Below are 18,317 nucleotides of genomic sequence, written 5' to 3'. Positions count from 1 at the left end.
CAAACACGAGACCGAAACTGTCATACTTTGTCATTTACGAGGAATGAATTTATGTCTGGTTCTTTTTCTTTATTAAATACAAAATGATTAGGTCCGATTACGATCACGATCGATTACGGCAATACGTAATTACACCACACTTGTATACCGAGTTTAGCTTCAAAATGCCCCCTCATTTTATCAAGAAAAAATATATTTATGTTAATAAAATATTCTCAAGTTGATAACAGTTCAATCAAAGACAAGATGGGAGCTATCATAGTGGATTTTAAAAATATATTGAGTGGAATTCTCTTTGTGCACAATCACTAACCAATATATATTTTATTGATTTTATACTTAAATCTATGTAGTCATCGCATTCACGCATTGCATACAAACATACTTTTTTTTACCGAACTTCCGAACCAGGCCTTTGAGTTCGGTTCGGTTCGGTCCGGTTCGGAAGTGCCAAGTTCGGCGAACTTCCGTTCGGTTCGGCGGTTCGGCTGCAGCACTAGTCCGGTTTATGGCATTAACTACATGTACGACTGAGCAGATACTATGGGGTTAAGAAAGACAGTGTGAATTGAAAAAAAAGATAGTATGGGGTTAAGGATAGTCCGGGGTTAAAGATAGTATGGTGTTATGGAAATGCAGTGTGAAAAGCATAGTAGAGGCCTTTCTGATGGGTGTATACATTGAAGTATTTTTTTGAACAAAAAATATGGTACCTGAGACGTAAGAAGTCCTTTTTGAAATTCAGATACCACCTGCTTTATTGACTTTTCGGTAGCCTATGTTTGTTATTGAAATTGTAGAGGAGACTCTATAAAGCTTTACAATAATTTTTCCATTTGTTCTCAAGATTTTTATTTAGTTACTAAGTTGTGATAAAATATTGATAATTTTTATTTTATTCTCTGAATGCACAATATACATGCAATTAAAGCACAAGATGACTGGAAGATTTACAGTAACTTTGCCAGTCAATGTAAGATATACAGTAATACCTTGGTCACATTTGTTCTACGGCGGCCGTACGGTTAGTTGAAAACAGCCGTTTTATTCATTTTCATTCAAACAACCTATATGCAGCTGGTACAAAAATGTTAAAACGGCTGTTTTCAACTCGCCGTACGGCCGCCGTAGAGCAAATGTGACCATGGTATTAGACCCACCAAAAGATGTTTATTCAGTCTGTAGTAACTTGCAGGTCCTCCTTTTATTTGATAAGATGGAATGCTGACCTATATTTATTTTGGGCTTTAATAGGTCAGCTCAAAGACCATTGACCAGTTGTCTCTTTTGAAGGTCCTGGAAAGATAATTCCTATTCAACATACCTTGCTTCTACTCGATTGAATAGCTTTTGAAAGTAGTTTTCTGTGTATTGACATGGAATTTGCATTTAACTGAAATGTATGCATTCCAATACACATCCTCTGTAATACATCTTTCATTCTGTTTTTTAATGATAAATCCCTTTTTTGGGGGGCATATATAACAGATATATATTGCTTTTGCAAGGGTGAATAGCTTGTGAAAGTAGCTTTTTATAGATCTGTGCATTGACATTAGGAGTGGGCTATAAATGGGTGATTTTTAGTTTTACTGTGGGAACAGTTTTTTTGTGTTCCTTTTACCTTATCTCAACATGAAATGACAATATTTTTTGTCTCGGGTCCGAGAAAAAAGTGTGCCGGGCCAAAATCCAAAATGGCCGCCAATACCCCCAAAAAATCACAGTTTTGGCCACAACTTCTTTATTTGGTGGTCTTTTTCTCTGGTTTTGGTGTGTATTTATATGTTTGGGGGGCAGGCAATTTGTTTTTCCTATAATTAGCACTTTTAAACCATTATTTGTAGAGTTAAAAGGTAATTATACCTAAATTTTCCAATTTTTATAGCCTTTTTTCAGCCAAAAAGTAGGTTTTATTGTCCTGGGGTTCTTGGATATTAGATGGTACGAGGTCAACAATAGCAAGCAGCTTCGTAGAGCTATATTGCTTTTATTCCTCTACTATGAGTTTTACGGATATTCGTGAAATATATCTTATTAAATAAAAAAATGTTAATTATCCATAGGGGCTATACAGTATACAATGTACTACTGTACATACTAGTACTACACTGCAATATCCATGCATTGACCACCATGACATATGACAAGGCCTGTATATAGACTATAGTGTCATAGAAATAAGCTGCTAAGGTTTAAAATTAGATTGTGAATTGTGAATATGATTGCTTGTCAGCTGATGTACATGATGAAACCAGCAACGTAAATTGCACATAAAAATATCACACATACATGTATGTCATATACGTAATGTACATACATATCTAGCCATATCTTCTTCATTTGGAGGCTTTTTTTACCTGGTTGTTGTGTCTAAGTAACTAGCCTATGTTTATGGGGTCAGGTAACTATCATGGTAACGTTGATCAACAGCCAATCAGAACCAAGGATTCCATGCAAGTTACCATTAAGTTAACATAATGGTAAATTTTATGCAACGTGGCCCAGAATAAGCTACAGTGTAAATGCCATGTGGGGTTAATTACCTTTCTCCGCCCCCTGAATTAGCATATTTGACAAAACATGTCCTCAGTTTCTGAGACAAAACATATCTTCAATTTCTGAGGCATCTAATTCTAAACCTAAGAGCTCATTTCTACATGTATACCACTATAGTTTATACAGGCCTTGTCATGGTGGCCAATGCATTTATGCAGTGCAGTATGTACAGTAACAGTACATGTACATTGTATACTGTATATACACTGTAGCCTCTATGGATAATTCACATTTTTTTATTAAATAAGATATATTTCACAAATATCCGTAAAACCCATAATAGAGAAATAAAAGCAATATAGCTCTATGAAGCTACCTGCTATTGTTGACCTAGTACCATCTAATATCCAAGAACCCCAGGACAATAAAATCTACTTTTTGGCTGAAAAAAGGCTATAAAAATTGGAAAATTTAGGTATAATTACCATTTAACTCTACAAATAATGGTTTAAAAGTACTAATTATAGGAAAAACAAATTGCCTGCCCCCAAACACATATGAATAGACACCAAAACCAGAGAAAAAGACCACCAAATAAAGAAGTTGTGGCCAAAACTGTGATTTTGGGGGGTTTTGGCGGCCATTTTGGATTTTGGCCCGGCACACTTTTTCTCGGACCCAAGAAAAAAAATATTGTCATTTCATGTTGAGATACATTACAAGGAATAAAAAAAAACTGTTCCCATATTGAAATTACAAAAAAAGTATTTTTGACCCATGTATAGCCCACTCCTATTGACATGGAATTTGCATTATGAAAAAATATATAATTGGAAGTTAATTTCTTTTAAAAATTGCATTTTGTTTTTAACACTTTTAGTATTGGAGTACAGTGTCAATGGAAAAGTAGTACTTGCCTTTAAGGGATTCACAATTGCTTGTACAATTGTTTGCGATCATTTGGTCCCAATATATGTTGCACAGAATAGCAATGGTTGTCAGCTGTCGCAACACCATTTTGTGAAAGGGGCTTTACTTACCAAGGCAGCCAATTTGAAGTCTCCATAGAAACATGTTCCCACTTTAAAAATGTATAACTTTCTTGTTAAAACTTTCACCTTTTTAGTCTGCTTGTCTGATTTTTCTTTTCCCCTCTTTTCCCCTTTAAAGGTCCCTTTAATATTCTTTGCAGACACACAGGTCACTGGTTTCAATACAAATAAATATCATTATATCTCTGTTTCCTGTCAAAGTAATTTTTACCAGGGAAGTGAAAGAATTAAAATGCGTTTGTATATAATTCACCAATAACTACTTGTATTATGGGAAGAAGAAGAACAAGTATCATTTTCTACTATGTGCACATTAAAAACATAAATGAAAGTACTGTTCATTCAAAGTTCAATTTTTCACTTTGTGTCTCTTACAGTTATAATGAACTGTATTTCAACTATTTCCTTTATGTTTCTTTAGTTTGTCTTTTTAATATTCTTTTTTTTTTAGGGGGGGGGGGGAAGAGGTAGAGTTAAAAATGAAATTTTCATACCAACTAGAAAACAAGTGATTTCTGAAAAGATTGATATATGGGGTCGGGCAAGCGTATTTTATCTTTAGCAACTGTCAATGAATGCATCATGAAAACTTTGCTTTTTATTTGGCTCTTTATTCTTGTGGCCTACATATAATTGCAAAATTCTTACAGCCCCCACCACCCTGAGGCTGACATTAACCATAAAAACCTTGATTTTAATTGGCTGCATAGCTCTGTACACTGTTAGAAAATTTATCCTTAAACTAAAAGAAGTTCCTGCAGCAGAGTCTCGAGAACACCTGTAATCTTACCAGATTGCGTAATCTTACAGGAAATTGGTATTTTGTGTGTGTAATCTTACAAATTTCCTTAAATAAAACACTCTTTTCCCCTTTTTCTAACAGACATGTTCTGTTAAATTGCAGAAAAATTCCTGTTTCATGAATTTAAAGAATGATTCTGGTATTGCTTTCTTCAAAATCTTCTTTTATTTTTCTGTAAAATCAGGGTTTTTTTAACAGTGTAATGGTAGTGACCTGCCTCCCTGAATCGATAAATAAGTTGCCAATGAAGGTTAAGTTGGTCTTTAAACAGTAAAAAATTGAAAATTGGCTCATCTCAAGGAGAGTAACTCTTCCTCTATATTATTAAAATTTGAAGTTGTAAAGTTTGATAGATAAAAGAGGAGATATACAGGAGTATTTTAAAACTATTTTCCTCGTACTGCTTGGAAGTCTCAATGAGATTGCACAGCATGCTCATCTCACGCTTGAGCAAAACTCCTATCTTTTTATAAAGGAATACTCCAGGCTGAAAATATTCAAATCTTAATAGAGTAAAATTTACAGAGCAAAGTGCTGAAAATTTCATCAAAATGGGATAACAATTAATGGTGTTATTGAATTTTAAAGTTTAGCATTATTTTTTTTTTAAATAGTTACGGTATATGCACGTCATTATACATGTAGATATTCATTAGGTGGGCTGATGACATCATATCCCTTCTTTCCCTTTTCTTATGTTATTACATATGATCATAATTGTATAATTTTTTTATACATACTGTGCCAATGCTCAGCGGCGCTCGCACAAGCGCAGCCTGGCTAGCGCTAGGGCTGTACGCTAGGGCAGGGCAGGGCGGCCGTGGCCCCTGCCTGCTGCGCTGTCTTTTCTACTCTCTCCTGACCAGGGCGTTGTGTGCATGCATGCAGCATTCAACCAGAACTAGATCTAGATCTACATGAGATCTAGACTGATAATAATTATTTGTCTAACCTCAGCTCGCGATCGGTCTACCCGGCCCCATACTTAGAGCAGTGAAATGAAACGTACTGTTTGGGAATCCGGTTCAATGAATCAGAATTTCGATTTACTTTTTAATAAATGTAACAACTGAATAACCTTAAAAACATAACCCTAAATATGTACATATAATCACAGAATACTATAGCTATACTCACTACTTATTCAGGGAAGAACTTACAGGAGAAAAGAAACTGTTGCTAACAGGCTTCAAGAAACAGTCAGCTCAGCTCGACAGCTACATACATAGGCTAGGCACCTAGCTATAGGTGCGCTGCAGTGCACTGCATTTTGCAGGCTAGGCCAGCGCAGCATGCAATAGTATGTACTAGTGCGTGCCGGCCCAGCCCGGGCCCGGCCGCGCCATGCTAGTGATGCATATGATAGAGTTGCATTCTCTATGGTGATATGCATATTACATGTAGGTACAGTACGCGCCCGGCGCGAATATGACAACTTTTGCCATTGGCTTGTGGTCTGACACATGTTTATTTAAAGCTAAAACGTGAACGCGAAGTTTGACCGATGAACATCATTCTTACATCATTGTAAAGCTTAGAGAAAACTGCACAATGACTCATGGGAACCAAGCTGTAAGATACCATCAAGCGAAATTGGATTGAGTGGGAAATTGTTTGTGGTGACATAAAGTAGGATTTTATGTTGAGTTTCATCCTGTTTTTAATATGAAAGGGATGTTTTTGACCCCAAAACGCGAATGTAATTAACATCTTTGCAAAAATTTCAATTATTTAATGGAAATATGATATCAGCATTATATTAGTGGGAACTTTTTTCAGGAATGACAAAATTGTTAACAAAACGTGAAATTTCCAATGGTAATTCCATAGAGTGGTAGACACGTGGGAAAGCATGCACAGCTAGTGTCCACTAGGATTCGATATGGCAATATCAAATGCACTTATCAGTTGTCAAACCAATTTTTCCAGTTCTTGGTAGAAAAGATGTGAATAAACCTGACTTCACATAATAAAATACAAAAGAACATATGGGGAAATGACATCATCAATTTGCTCATTGAATATTCATGAAGATATGCCTAGAACTGTTTCACCGGAATAATGCAAATCTGTGAAATGCCATAACTTTGTTATTTGTTGTCCAATTTTATTCAAATTTTCAGTGTTTTGTTTGTCTGATCCCTTTAATAATAAACCCTGTTCTCCCTTTCTTCTTGGAATCTCTCACTGAATTTCTAGATTCAATCAAGTACTTGTTCTGGTTGCTGGTGAGCAGTTTTAACAAGTTTTATTACTTCGAAGCTATTAAAGGAGAATGGAACGAGATAGTTTATGTGAAAAAAAAAATCAAAGAAATAGATCAACAAAACATTGAGAAAAATCAGACAAATAATGTGAAAGTTATGAGCATTTGAATATTGCGATCACTAATGCTATCCTCACATTGGCAATGCGACAAATATGTGTGATGTCACTTGTGAACAACTCTCCTCATTACTTTAGTATATATACATGTATTTCACTTAAAGTAGAAATATATTGAAAATCGTAAAACTGGAGAATCATATATCACAATAAAGGAGAAAATAAGGAGAACACGATGGTGTACATCATTTATCATGGAGACTGATGAAACTCAGTTAATTGATAGTTTAAAGTTCTCTCTCTGAATGCTTCAAACACGCAGAATTACGTCCGCGAAATTGGGGATATTTTTATGACGTCACTGTCTGTACGAGAGGCGTGATTGGCTCTCCCACGTGAAGCTCCACTTGCATGCAAAACCTGTTGCAAGGGTACATTTTCTCCACATTGTCACTGAATACTTCGATCCCGAAATGATCGAAAGAAAAACCAGAATTTTATCTAGATTTGGATTTTCAAATTAATGATTTTGAGATGAAGAGAATGATGATGAAGTGAAACAACACAGTGACGTAGTTGGAGGTAAATAGGGGGAATTACGCCGATGATGATGATGATGAAAATTCAACTTGCAACACAATCACAAGTAAAGTCATGTACATACCGATTCGCTACCCATTCATGCTGCTGGAAGTGCTAGCTACACCGCGCGGGCCAAATTGAATTCATGCTGAACATAAATAACCACATCCAGACAGTCTATCATAAGAAGGAAAATGATATAACTGTACTTACAAACAAGTGAATAATCCGAACCTGAAGGCAAATCAACTCAACGAATAGTACCAGACGATATGGCATATGCACTGACGATAAACTTCATGTGGCTGGATAGATTGTCACTCGTTCTGTTAGATGTAACTTTTATCTCATTAATTTGACAAAATTACGAAACTCTGGAATTATTATTCTACATAAAAATATATTAACATCTCTTATCATTTTTTGAATTACGATAAAACCTGTTTTGAAGGAAAACCTTGAGGTAAATTAAAATTAGATGTAAAAGATCATCCCATCATGCGTAGCATTATGTAATCGTAAACAAACCATCACAACAACACATGCCGTATTGTTTGCTCGCCTTGGCTGAGACTGAGATCTATGCACGTGTTGCACAGCTCTCAATCAGCAAGGAAGGAATACGTGCATGTTTGCGATGGTTTGTTTGCAATGACATACAAGCTACGCATGTTGGGGGGGATTTAAAAGTAATTTTAGTTTATCTCAACGTTTTCCTTCAAAAGAGGTTTTATCGTAATACAAAAAATAATAAGAGATGTTACTATATTTTTATATATATAAATAATTCCCCGAGTTTCGTAATTTTGTCAAATTAATGAGTAACAAATTACATCTAACAGAACGAGTGACAATCTATCCCAGCCACATGAAGTTTATCGTCGGTGCATATCGTCTGCTGCTATTCGTTGAGTTGATTTGCTTTCAGGTTAATTCGGATTATTCACTTGTTTGTAAGTACAGTTATATCATTATTTTCCTTCTTATGATAGACTCTCTCTGGATGTGGTTATTCATTTTCATGGATTAAATTGGGCCCGCGCGGTGTACGTATAGCTACCACTTGTAGCAGCAGCTGCATGAGTTGGTAGCGAATCGGCATGTACATGACTTTACTTGTGATCGTCAGGCAAGTTGAATTTTCATCATAATCATCGGCATTGTTCCCCCATTATTTACCTCCAACTACCTCACTGTGTTGTTCACTTCATCATCATTCTCTTCATCTTTAAAATCATCAATTTGAAAATCCAAATCTAGATAAAATTCTGGGTTTTCTTTCATTTCGTGATAGAAGTATTCAGTGACAGTGTGGAGAAAACGTACCCACGCAACAGGTTTTGCATGCAAGTGGAGCTTCACGTGGGAGAGCCAATCACGCCTCTCGTACAGACAGTGACGTCATCAAATTCCAGTCAATTCAGAGACCGATGCGAGGCATATTTCGGAGGGGCATTTTAGCGTTTTTTAATCGGCGATTTTCACCTTTTTGTATTATTTTCGGTATTTTTGAATAACCCACTGATGATCCCCACATCATTACCTTTCCATTGATATATAATAAGACCACATTCATAAACTGCCTTTTTTATCACATCTATCGGTAGATCATGTGTTCTTTCTATAGGAGGGCATGTAATACAGATTGTTAAAGAATACATCATGGATAAACAGTTTGTATCACCATAAGAAAAAGCAAAAAGATACATTTTGGGGGTATTTTATAGTCCATCAAAGGGAAAGTTGTCCACATGTGACATCACACATCCTTCTCGCATTGCCAATGGGAGGATCAAATGCTCATAACTTTCCCATTATTTGTCAGATTTTTCTCAAACTTTCTTTGTTTTTATTCTTTGATTTTTCTGTTTCGACAGAAGCTTACTTGTTCCAAAGGTTTCATTCCCCTGCTTTATCAAGCTCTAATAAGAAAAAACTAAAAATTCATTTTGAGCGACATATTGTTGGTTTGTGGGTGGCAGGTCACATAGATACCATTTACCATAACTACAAAATTATTGTAATCATTACATATAGCTGTTGGTTCTTTGTTGCACAACAGTGTTTTTAATTTCGAGTTTGGGTGGTCTGTTCGGGACTAACATTTGCCCAAGAAAGATACATGTACATGGTGTACCGTCCGTGAAACCCACTAAACTGTTCTTCGCCATGGAAACCTTCAAAAGTTTCATTTAAGTAAAACCCCCAAATTTTGTCTATCATAGTCCTACCTGGGGATAGTTCTTCCTTAATAGAGGACACGGGATAAGAATTACTAAAAGAGAAAAAGAAAGAAAATTGTTAATTTGTTAGCGAGACATCCTCGAACTTGAGGCATGAACCAACAATGATGAGTCATCATATTGAAGGGAAAATCCCCTTTTAACAGCATAACACTTTTTAGCACTGTCACTCCCTGGAGTTTGTTGTATACATGTATTGTCATGGTTGCACTGCCTGAGACTGATTGCTATGAAAACTTTTTTTAAATCATATTCCTTTGATATTGTCAGTTCAGAACCGGTTTGGGTATTGTTTTAAATGACATCAGGCTATAAATGAACTAGTACAAGGCCACTTTCCATTTAAAGGCTTATTTATATATTATTGCACAAAAAAATGATAATGGGAATATAAATCTCCATTCCACATGTTTAGGGAGGAATTAATCGTTGTTTTACTTTACCATGAGGAGAAAATTAGAATATTTCATATGTGACTCGGCATACCGAAATGAGAGAGAAGTCGCAAATGAAAATTCCTAGAAATTCGACAAACTAATAAAAAAGTCAAAATTTTGAAGATTTTTTTTTTCATTTTTAGATTCTTCCATGTTTCATAATTACTGTGTGAAAAAAATGAGTGAATTTGATGACGGGAAAGTGATAAAAAAACAGTTTTTCTGCGAGTGTTTTTTTTCGGTCAGTTCGAATTTTTTTTATACTTGGCACGCTCGATTTCATCGAATTTCGCTTCATACTAAGCTCCGCCCCTAGCAACGTAACGCCATTGTTGATTGGCTATTCATTTAAACTCAAGTACAGCTGGCGGCGTCCGCCGACCGTCCGCTCGATCGATCGGTTCAATGAGCCTCAAAAGAAAGATCAAAAGCATCGCTTTCAATAGGTATTCTGAAATTGAAAAGGGGGCTTCTGAAAGTTAACAAACGGGATTCAACTTCTAAAGGGCTATTTTTTGTAATAATGGTAGTTGGTACTAGGCGGGGGCGTTAGCGATAGATTGATAGGCCTACCTGATTTAGAGTGTATAGCTAGCTTGTCTCGCGAAAAAGGTCATGCGTAAACGCAAAGTGTTTATATAACACGGTTTGTTGGCGAGGATTAATTTCATAAAACATAACATGGACATGTTGAAGATTCTCTTTATTATTTGCAAGTGATCGGGATGTTTCGATGAGAAAACTCTAATTTCAAAATAAAGGGTTTAAAATACATAAAAGTGTTGTATGTTCGCGAATGTGGGTTAATTGATCTGCAGTATATCATTAACAGAAGAAAAAAAGTTCATCATGAAAGCTTTGTGTGCTTTATTATTTCCAACTATTTTTGCCTTCAATTTTTTATCATGTTTGAATGAACGATAGAGAAAGAAATAAATGTCAGAACTTCAACAACTGAGGCACGCATCCAGGGGATGGCACGTCCCCCCCCCCCCCCCCCGAGAAGAAAAAACCCCCAAAATTTGTAATGTAAAAATGCCATTGTAGCCGAGATGTACCCCGGGATGTACCCCTTTTTGAAATCGAAGACTTCTATTCTTTTTTTTTTTTGCTTGTCAGTTTTTTGGCGGGTACGAATAACCAAAAAAAAATCCTTTTTTGGTAAATCCTGGATCCGCCCCTGACTTTGACCAATGAAATATGGGACCATGCAGTAGGCTTGCATTTTTAATTTTTGGATAATGGTATACGGGTCTTACGATATTGATTGAAAATATTAGTCATTTAAAATACACCTATTGAAATTATCACGAATTATTTTGAAGGCCCATCTTACCATTTTACAAGGGATATTTTTTTTAGAACATGCGGTTAAAGTTCAGGTCATAATGACAGCTTGATAGACTACATGTCACGAGTCCGGGTAAAAGTAAACGCCATCGACATTCAAACAAGCCGATGGCACAATCCCTCCTCCATGGTTTTAGGTCCAACTTTTTAACCCCGCCTTTTATTTCATTAATAAGGGAGATCATGGCATTCTTTTTTTCTTTCACGAAGATTATTATAAAACCCTGGTTTAACCAATGATGTATACGTAGACGATAATTGATTGACGTGGAGCGTTGTTTCGTCTTGCAGTCGCATGTGACTAGCAAGTTGACTATTGTTCTCAATGCAGCCTCCTCATTGGTTAATCGTTTCGCCTTTTTTGGCATGCGGTTACTACGGCCTTTCGGTTAGCTCGGCGGTGGCAAAATATATTTTTTTCATGGAGCAGGGTCAAAACGGAAGTCAAACTTCGAAGGCGTTTTTCTCTTGATTTTTATTTTCAAGAGCCCAATTCTTCCTCCATTCTAAAGCTAATATCTCCACTAATATTTACTCCTAAGGGTCGAGTGATATATCAAATTAAAGGTAAAGAAACGGGGAATAATAATCACTAAAAAAGTTGGATTTGAAAAATTCCGACTTGTCTCTCATTTCGGTATGCCGAGTCACATATAATAAAATACAAAAGAAATAGTGAGTGGATGACATCATCAGTCTCCTCATTTGCATACTGAACAGGATGTGCATAAACTATTTTGTGAAATTAAGCAAAACTTTAATTTGTCATAACTTTTTTATTTTAAATCCGATTTTGATGAAATTTTGAGTGTTATGCTTGTTGAATATTTCTCTTTTTATTCAAATGAGCTTTTTGTTTGGGTAGACTTGTCCTTTAAAGGTAAAAGACAATAGTTGCAGCAAACAATTATTTCATGAGGTCTTTTAAATCAAGGTTAATTGACAAAATATTATCAAAAAGCTTATTTGAATAAAAAGAGAAAAATCCAACAAGCATAACACCATTCCCAATGAGAGGGGCATTAGGTTCAATCAACAGGGGATCCACGGCCATGATGATCATGACTTTATCGGTGGTGTTAGATTAAAGATAAATACCAGTTGTGGTAATGATCTCAATATGAGTTTGAACAGAATCCAATGAAATTACCACCAAATTGTTTGTATATACATAAAAAATATGTGCCAAATAGCTTTGGAAGAAAATGCGCAATTGCTGAGGAATGATCAAAATAAGCACGGAATTTCTTCAAATGTCGGGTATTTTTCAAAGCAATATTAATACACTGTCCCACATATGCTTTTCTGTGTAAGTGATCATCAGAATTATCGATTTTGAGCTAAGATTTCATGACTTTACAAAGATTAGTTTACATTCATGTACCAGATCTAGATGTATGAAAACATTTGTCAATTTACCTTGAATTAGACTTTCTCTTGAAATAATTGTTTGCTGCAACTATTGTCTTTTACCTTTAATGTATACCATGGCAACTCTTTAGACTTATCAGTTTTTATCATTTAAAAAATATATTGTCATCCAAGTTTGGACTGCATTAATATGTGTAACTTGAACTTCATTATCAAATAATGTTAAAAAATTCTACTGTAGGTATTGTAATCTGAATCATTCAATGGGAGGTGGCATAGTAATTTGAACAATAGGGCGGGGAATTCACAGGGATTTTAAATATCTTTTTTCCTCAATAAAAAAAAATGTATTGCATATACATGATGCAGCATTTTTGTTTTATGTGTGCTTTCTTCCTCTTTCCTCTGATATATTTTTTCTCTTTCCTCCTTATGAATTTTTCTTGTCACCTGGAAAATCAAAGGGGGGGGGGGTGCAAATGATGCATGTTCATGTTTATTTGGGTTGGGTGTGCCCTTTTACAAAATAAATCAAATTGACATAACCTAGGTTTTTGACCTTTAGTATTTTTTCTATACCTACTGCATCCCTCTTTGGAAAGAGGTTTTCCCCCTTTTAATTCCCAAAATAGAAAATGTTGCTTGCTTGAATTATGATTCCCTTTGCAGAATGTAGGAGTGGAATAGGGTGGGGTTTGGCAGGTCCGTATTCATTAAATCAGCTAAATATTCCTGCGATAGTTTTTCCTTTTCCTCATAATAGTCTAAGTGCTTGATATAATCATCAAGATTATTGAAGAAAATTTATTTTAACATAGCCAGGGCTTGTCACATTAAAGGAAACCAAAACCCATGAAGAGAAGCACTCTTATAGGAAAGAGTAAAATGAGAGGAACGATTAAAAAAAGTTTCATCAAAATCAGTTATGAAATAAGCAAGTTATGGACGTTTAAAAAGTCTTGTTGTTCTTTCAATGGGGATCCTCAAATTGGCAAATGTGCTTCAAAATGGCTGATTTTGTGGACAACTCTCCATTTGTTTTGTACACAAATTTACAGATTTTCCTCATTATCTTTCAAATTGCATCTTGCCTCCTGCTGAGCACAACATATGTCATGGGAAAATATAATCCACACCATATATGTCAAGGTCAGGATGAGATAATGTGAAATATGTAAAATAAAGGGGAAAATCTGAAAATTTGTGTACAAAACAAATGGAGAGTTGTCCACAAAATCAGCCATATTGAAGCACGTTTGCCAATTTGAGGATGCCCATAGAAAGTACACTACACTACAACAAGAGTTTTCAAATTCCCATAGCTTGCTTATTTCATAACCGATTTTGATGAAACTTTTTTAATTGTTCCTCTCAATTACTCTTTCCAATAAGATTACTTCTCTTCTTGGGTTTTGGTTTCCTTTAATACATTGTAGGCTACCAAGGGCCACAGTTGTACTTGTGAGGGGATGAAGGCATGGGGATGAGAAATGAGGGGGAGGGGGGCTTGATTCTATATCCCTCCAAATTTTTCACCAAAATTATATTGTTTGTAAGGCATAACTGTGTCATAAATTATTCAGCATCATAATTGATTATCCTAGCATAACTGGTCAATTTTATTTTTTTCACATGCCAAATCTACGAAAAAATATTTATGTAAATTTCTCTTCCCCACAATTTTTATTTTACTAAAGTTTTTTTTTATATTAAGGACACTTTTCTTCACTTTTAACATATTTTTGTCATTGTGCATTTAGATTAATCGACACTGACTTTCTCGAAGTGGCTAGTACAGCAAAACCTTGACTTTGATTTAGCCTAATATTATTGGTATATTTCCAGACCTGAGTTCAATGAAAACCTTGATTACAAATTTGTGTAAAATTAGGATCAATTAGTCACATAATGTAAGTCGATTTTTTTTTCATTTGTGCAGGCATTTTCCATCATGTGTCTGGCATATATTCCTGCCATAGATGTGTCAATGATTTGTAAAACCCACAATATTTATTGTTATGGGAAAGCAGTAGTGAATCAGTTTCCTGTGTTGATATTATTATCCTGGTACTACCAATTGTACAAAAAAAAGATTAATATGCTTTTTACACCGCATTTCCTTAACCCTGGACTATCCTTAACCCCATACTATTTTCTTAGCCGGGTGTTGCATACAGCTCTTCACAAGTGAAGAGCGACTTTTAGAACGACTTGCAGAACTTTCTTATACATGTTCTAAATAATCACCAATGAACATTTAATGGTGAATATCATCTACCACAAGAAAGGATCACCAGTCATTCCGAGAGTCACTGTTAACTTCATACAAACTGCTTTATAAAACGGCCTCCAGAAAAGACCTCACTGAGAAGACAAATCCTTAGAAGAAAACTTCAAAGTCAGAGCCTTGTGATGGAGGTTGCCAGTCATTTAAAGAGAAATGCCAGTAGTTGCAGTATCACTGATTTCATAAGAAAGTCTGTAAACCAGGCTTAATTGTCAGTATAATATCATCAAGGATCTAGATCTGGTACAGTTAGACATATACTGAACTTAGTGAAATCTTGTGATAAATGTTCACACTGAAGATCACCAACACAGATAAGCGCACGTGGGACAGTGTATTACTATTGACTTGAATGTCAGCCCGACGCTTGACCCGAATCCTGTGCTTATATGCTAATTTCTCAGCAATTACACAATTTCTTCCACAATCCTTTGGCACATATTTTTAATACAAACAGACACTTTGGTGGTCATTTCATTGGATTCTGTACGAACTCATTATGATATTGTTACCACAACTGGCATTTACCTTTAAAGATTTAAAGGTCAAAGAATAAACTGGATTAGCTCTTTTACATGTGTAGGCCTAATGTGGGTACAAAGTACTTAATACATGTATTCATGATTTATTTGATTGGTGCTTTTATTTGCATGTAGAGTCTATTGACATCCTCTAAGAATTGCTCTAGAAGTAGTGATTTTTCAAACCCAACTATACAAAATATGTATTTTGCTATAAGTTCAGTCATGAATCTTGCCTTTATAAATCTTCATTTCATTAAAGTTATTTTAATCTTCTTTTTTTCAAACAGACAGAATTCACAACAATATTCAAAGTTTAATTATTACAGAACATAATTAGAGCCCCCAAATGCAAGAGCTTGGTGTTATAGCACTCCCTTCAGTACAAATAAGACTTCATTAACAAAATCAGGTATTTTCCGTATGTACTGGAAATATGCAGTGTATTTACCTAGGTGCATACACATTTATGAAGTAGAATCCCAGTTTAAGTTGAACTAATTAGCAAACATGCCCTTCATGTGCTCACAAAACAATCACAAAACAGTTATCACCCATCATGTGTATACTGGATAGTTCAACTTTTTGGGTCAGGGACACCATTATAGTTTAAAAATGTGTGTACACTGTACGTGTGCCCAAATACATTATCGGTACGTACATGTACAGTGTATACCAGGAAACCATGAGTTCATGCTATTTTTATTCTTAATCATGGTTATTAATAACATTTGAATACAATTGCTGCTTATTATTTTAGACCTACATATTCATGTAGGTAGTATCTGCTGTAATGAGTGACATTATTCTATTATTTCCAGTGCAGTAATTTTATACTCAGCATGACGTTCATATGATATATATATGTTCTGTGGATGACTTTGACATGAATGAAAATGATTGATAATTGTCATACTGGATAAAGATGAAATTAAAATCCCCTTTTTAAAGGTATTTTTTAATTTATTGTAACCTGTATTGTATTTTTTCTTTTCTTTATATAATTTGCTCTTACTCTTTTTAAAATACATACTATATTTGAATATGATGATACTGTAAAAGGCTACTTTTTTATAGAATATGTTCTATAATAAAACATCACAAGTACGAATGAAATGAAAAGTTTTGTTTGTTAAGTACAGTACAAACTATTTAAATTAAAGACATTTATTTCCTCTTTCCTGTTTTTTGTATTCCTGTTTCATTTAGAATATCTATACATATACATGTACTTGTCTTTTTTATTTATTGTATAATTTTATTTCTGTGAAGTGCATCAAGAATCCTTCAAGGTCCGAAATGTGCAATATGATATCATAATCATTCATTGTAATAATATCTCAAATTTCATCAACATGTATATAGTTTCAATGTTATGCATAAAATGTATTTTAATGGATATACCATCCATATGTCTTTCATTCTAATATAGACCTCAAGTTTATTATGTTGTCCCATGACATTTGCTCTGCTCTATTCCATACACCAAAGGAATTACCAACTTTAACCCTGGATTTACCACTATACCCTATCCTAAACCTAACATGCATGTAAAACCCTATTGCAACCCCTAACCCTATATCTTAGAAAAAATGAAGCTTGGAGCAATTGTCATTTCATCTATGATGTAAACTAGCATGCCTTCATGTTTCTTTTAGTGGGGGGGGGGGACCCTTTCAGTTCTTCTGAAATATGCTTTCTTTTTCATGAAAATGGTCTAAAATCTTATATTCCTAGCTGTGCATTTTATTTTAATTTCCACACAGAACTTCCAACCTCCCACGAAAGGTGCGCAGCAATCCCCCAACTCGTTCCGCCCCATCGACGATGACTTCTCGGACGATGATGACCTTTCGCCGACTTTCAATGGCTCCTCCTCACCGACGCCCTCTATGGTTGCGAAGATGACGCACAAGGATACCATAGCGACGTGGTACGAGGGCGTCCTGGCCTTCGAGAAGGGGGATTATACCGAGGCTCTGAATCAGTTGAATGGTATCGTAGATCCATCTGCCAAGATTCTCTACAACATCGGTATCCTGCAGAAATCCTTAGGGCAACTTGAAGATGCAAGTTCGGTAAGAATATTTGTATGTCTAATTTCACAGGGAAAGTCCACCAGGGAAAATATCACATGGGGGCTTGGGGCGATTTCGCCCCCAAAATGCTAAAAAAGAGCCCCTGATATTACCCATTCACTGCAATGTTAAAGCTTAACCAATGTTGCAGATTTAGGGAATCAGTTGTGAAATGTAACCCCTGAAAATGAAAAGTTGAGGTTTTGCCTGAAGTCCACCCTAAACTGAAGATTTCACAAATAGTCCTTGGATTGAAAAGACATTCAAAAGCCAATACATTTTGTAAGATTAGGATGGAAGATGATATAAATCACATTTTTCACCGTTTACCAAATCTTTAGACAAGCTTCGAATTCCAAGCGGTTGCTTGCAATGTATGAAGCATCATAACATTAATCAGATCAAACTCTCTAGCGGTTATGATTACATGTATGTTGTAAATATAATTTCTGTATTGACACTCACTTATAAGCATGACTTTTTAGACTTATAACTCAGTCAAATCACATCGGTGTTCCTAAATTAAAATATGAGTTTTCTCGGTCCACAATCATTTTCACTGGTCAAAAGCTATGGAACTGTTTAGATTCTGATATGAAGAGTTGCCCTACATTGTCTAGGTTTAAGAAGATGTACATAAATAATCTAATTAATTCTTATACTCCCTGATTTTACTTCTCTTTTTAATTTTTGAATAACTTTATTGCTCAGTCATATGTTATCTTTATATGTTGGGGACAAGCCTTTGATAGGCCCCAGGCCTTTGTTTG

The 18,317-nt window shown here is 35.2% G+C and overlaps 1 protein-coding gene across 3 annotated transcripts in view; it reads left to right on the top strand.

Annotated features, from left to right (window-relative positions):
* Nucleotides 1-18,317, top strand: part of LOC121429288 (bromodomain-containing protein 4-like) — a 52,229-nt gene that overhangs the window by 27,368 nt on the left and 6,544 nt on the right. For all 3 annotated transcript variants that reach the window (XM_041626285.1, XM_041626284.1, XM_041626286.1), the window contains exon 5: nucleotides 17,236-17,547. In XM_041626285.1, the coding sequence (XP_041482219.1) occupies nucleotides 17,236-17,547 (312 nt within the window). The remainder of the gene's footprint in view (nucleotides 1-17,235; nucleotides 17,548-18,317) is intronic.

The sequence above is a fragment of the Lytechinus variegatus genome, chromosome 15, assembly GCF_018143015.1.
Source record: "Lytechinus variegatus isolate NC3 chromosome 15, Lvar_3.0, whole genome shotgun sequence".
NCBI lineage: Eukaryota > Metazoa > Echinodermata > Echinoidea > Temnopleuroida > Toxopneustidae > Lytechinus > Lytechinus variegatus.
Note: the sequence above shows the minus strand (reverse complement) of the source record. Positions and strands in the feature narration are given on the sequence as shown.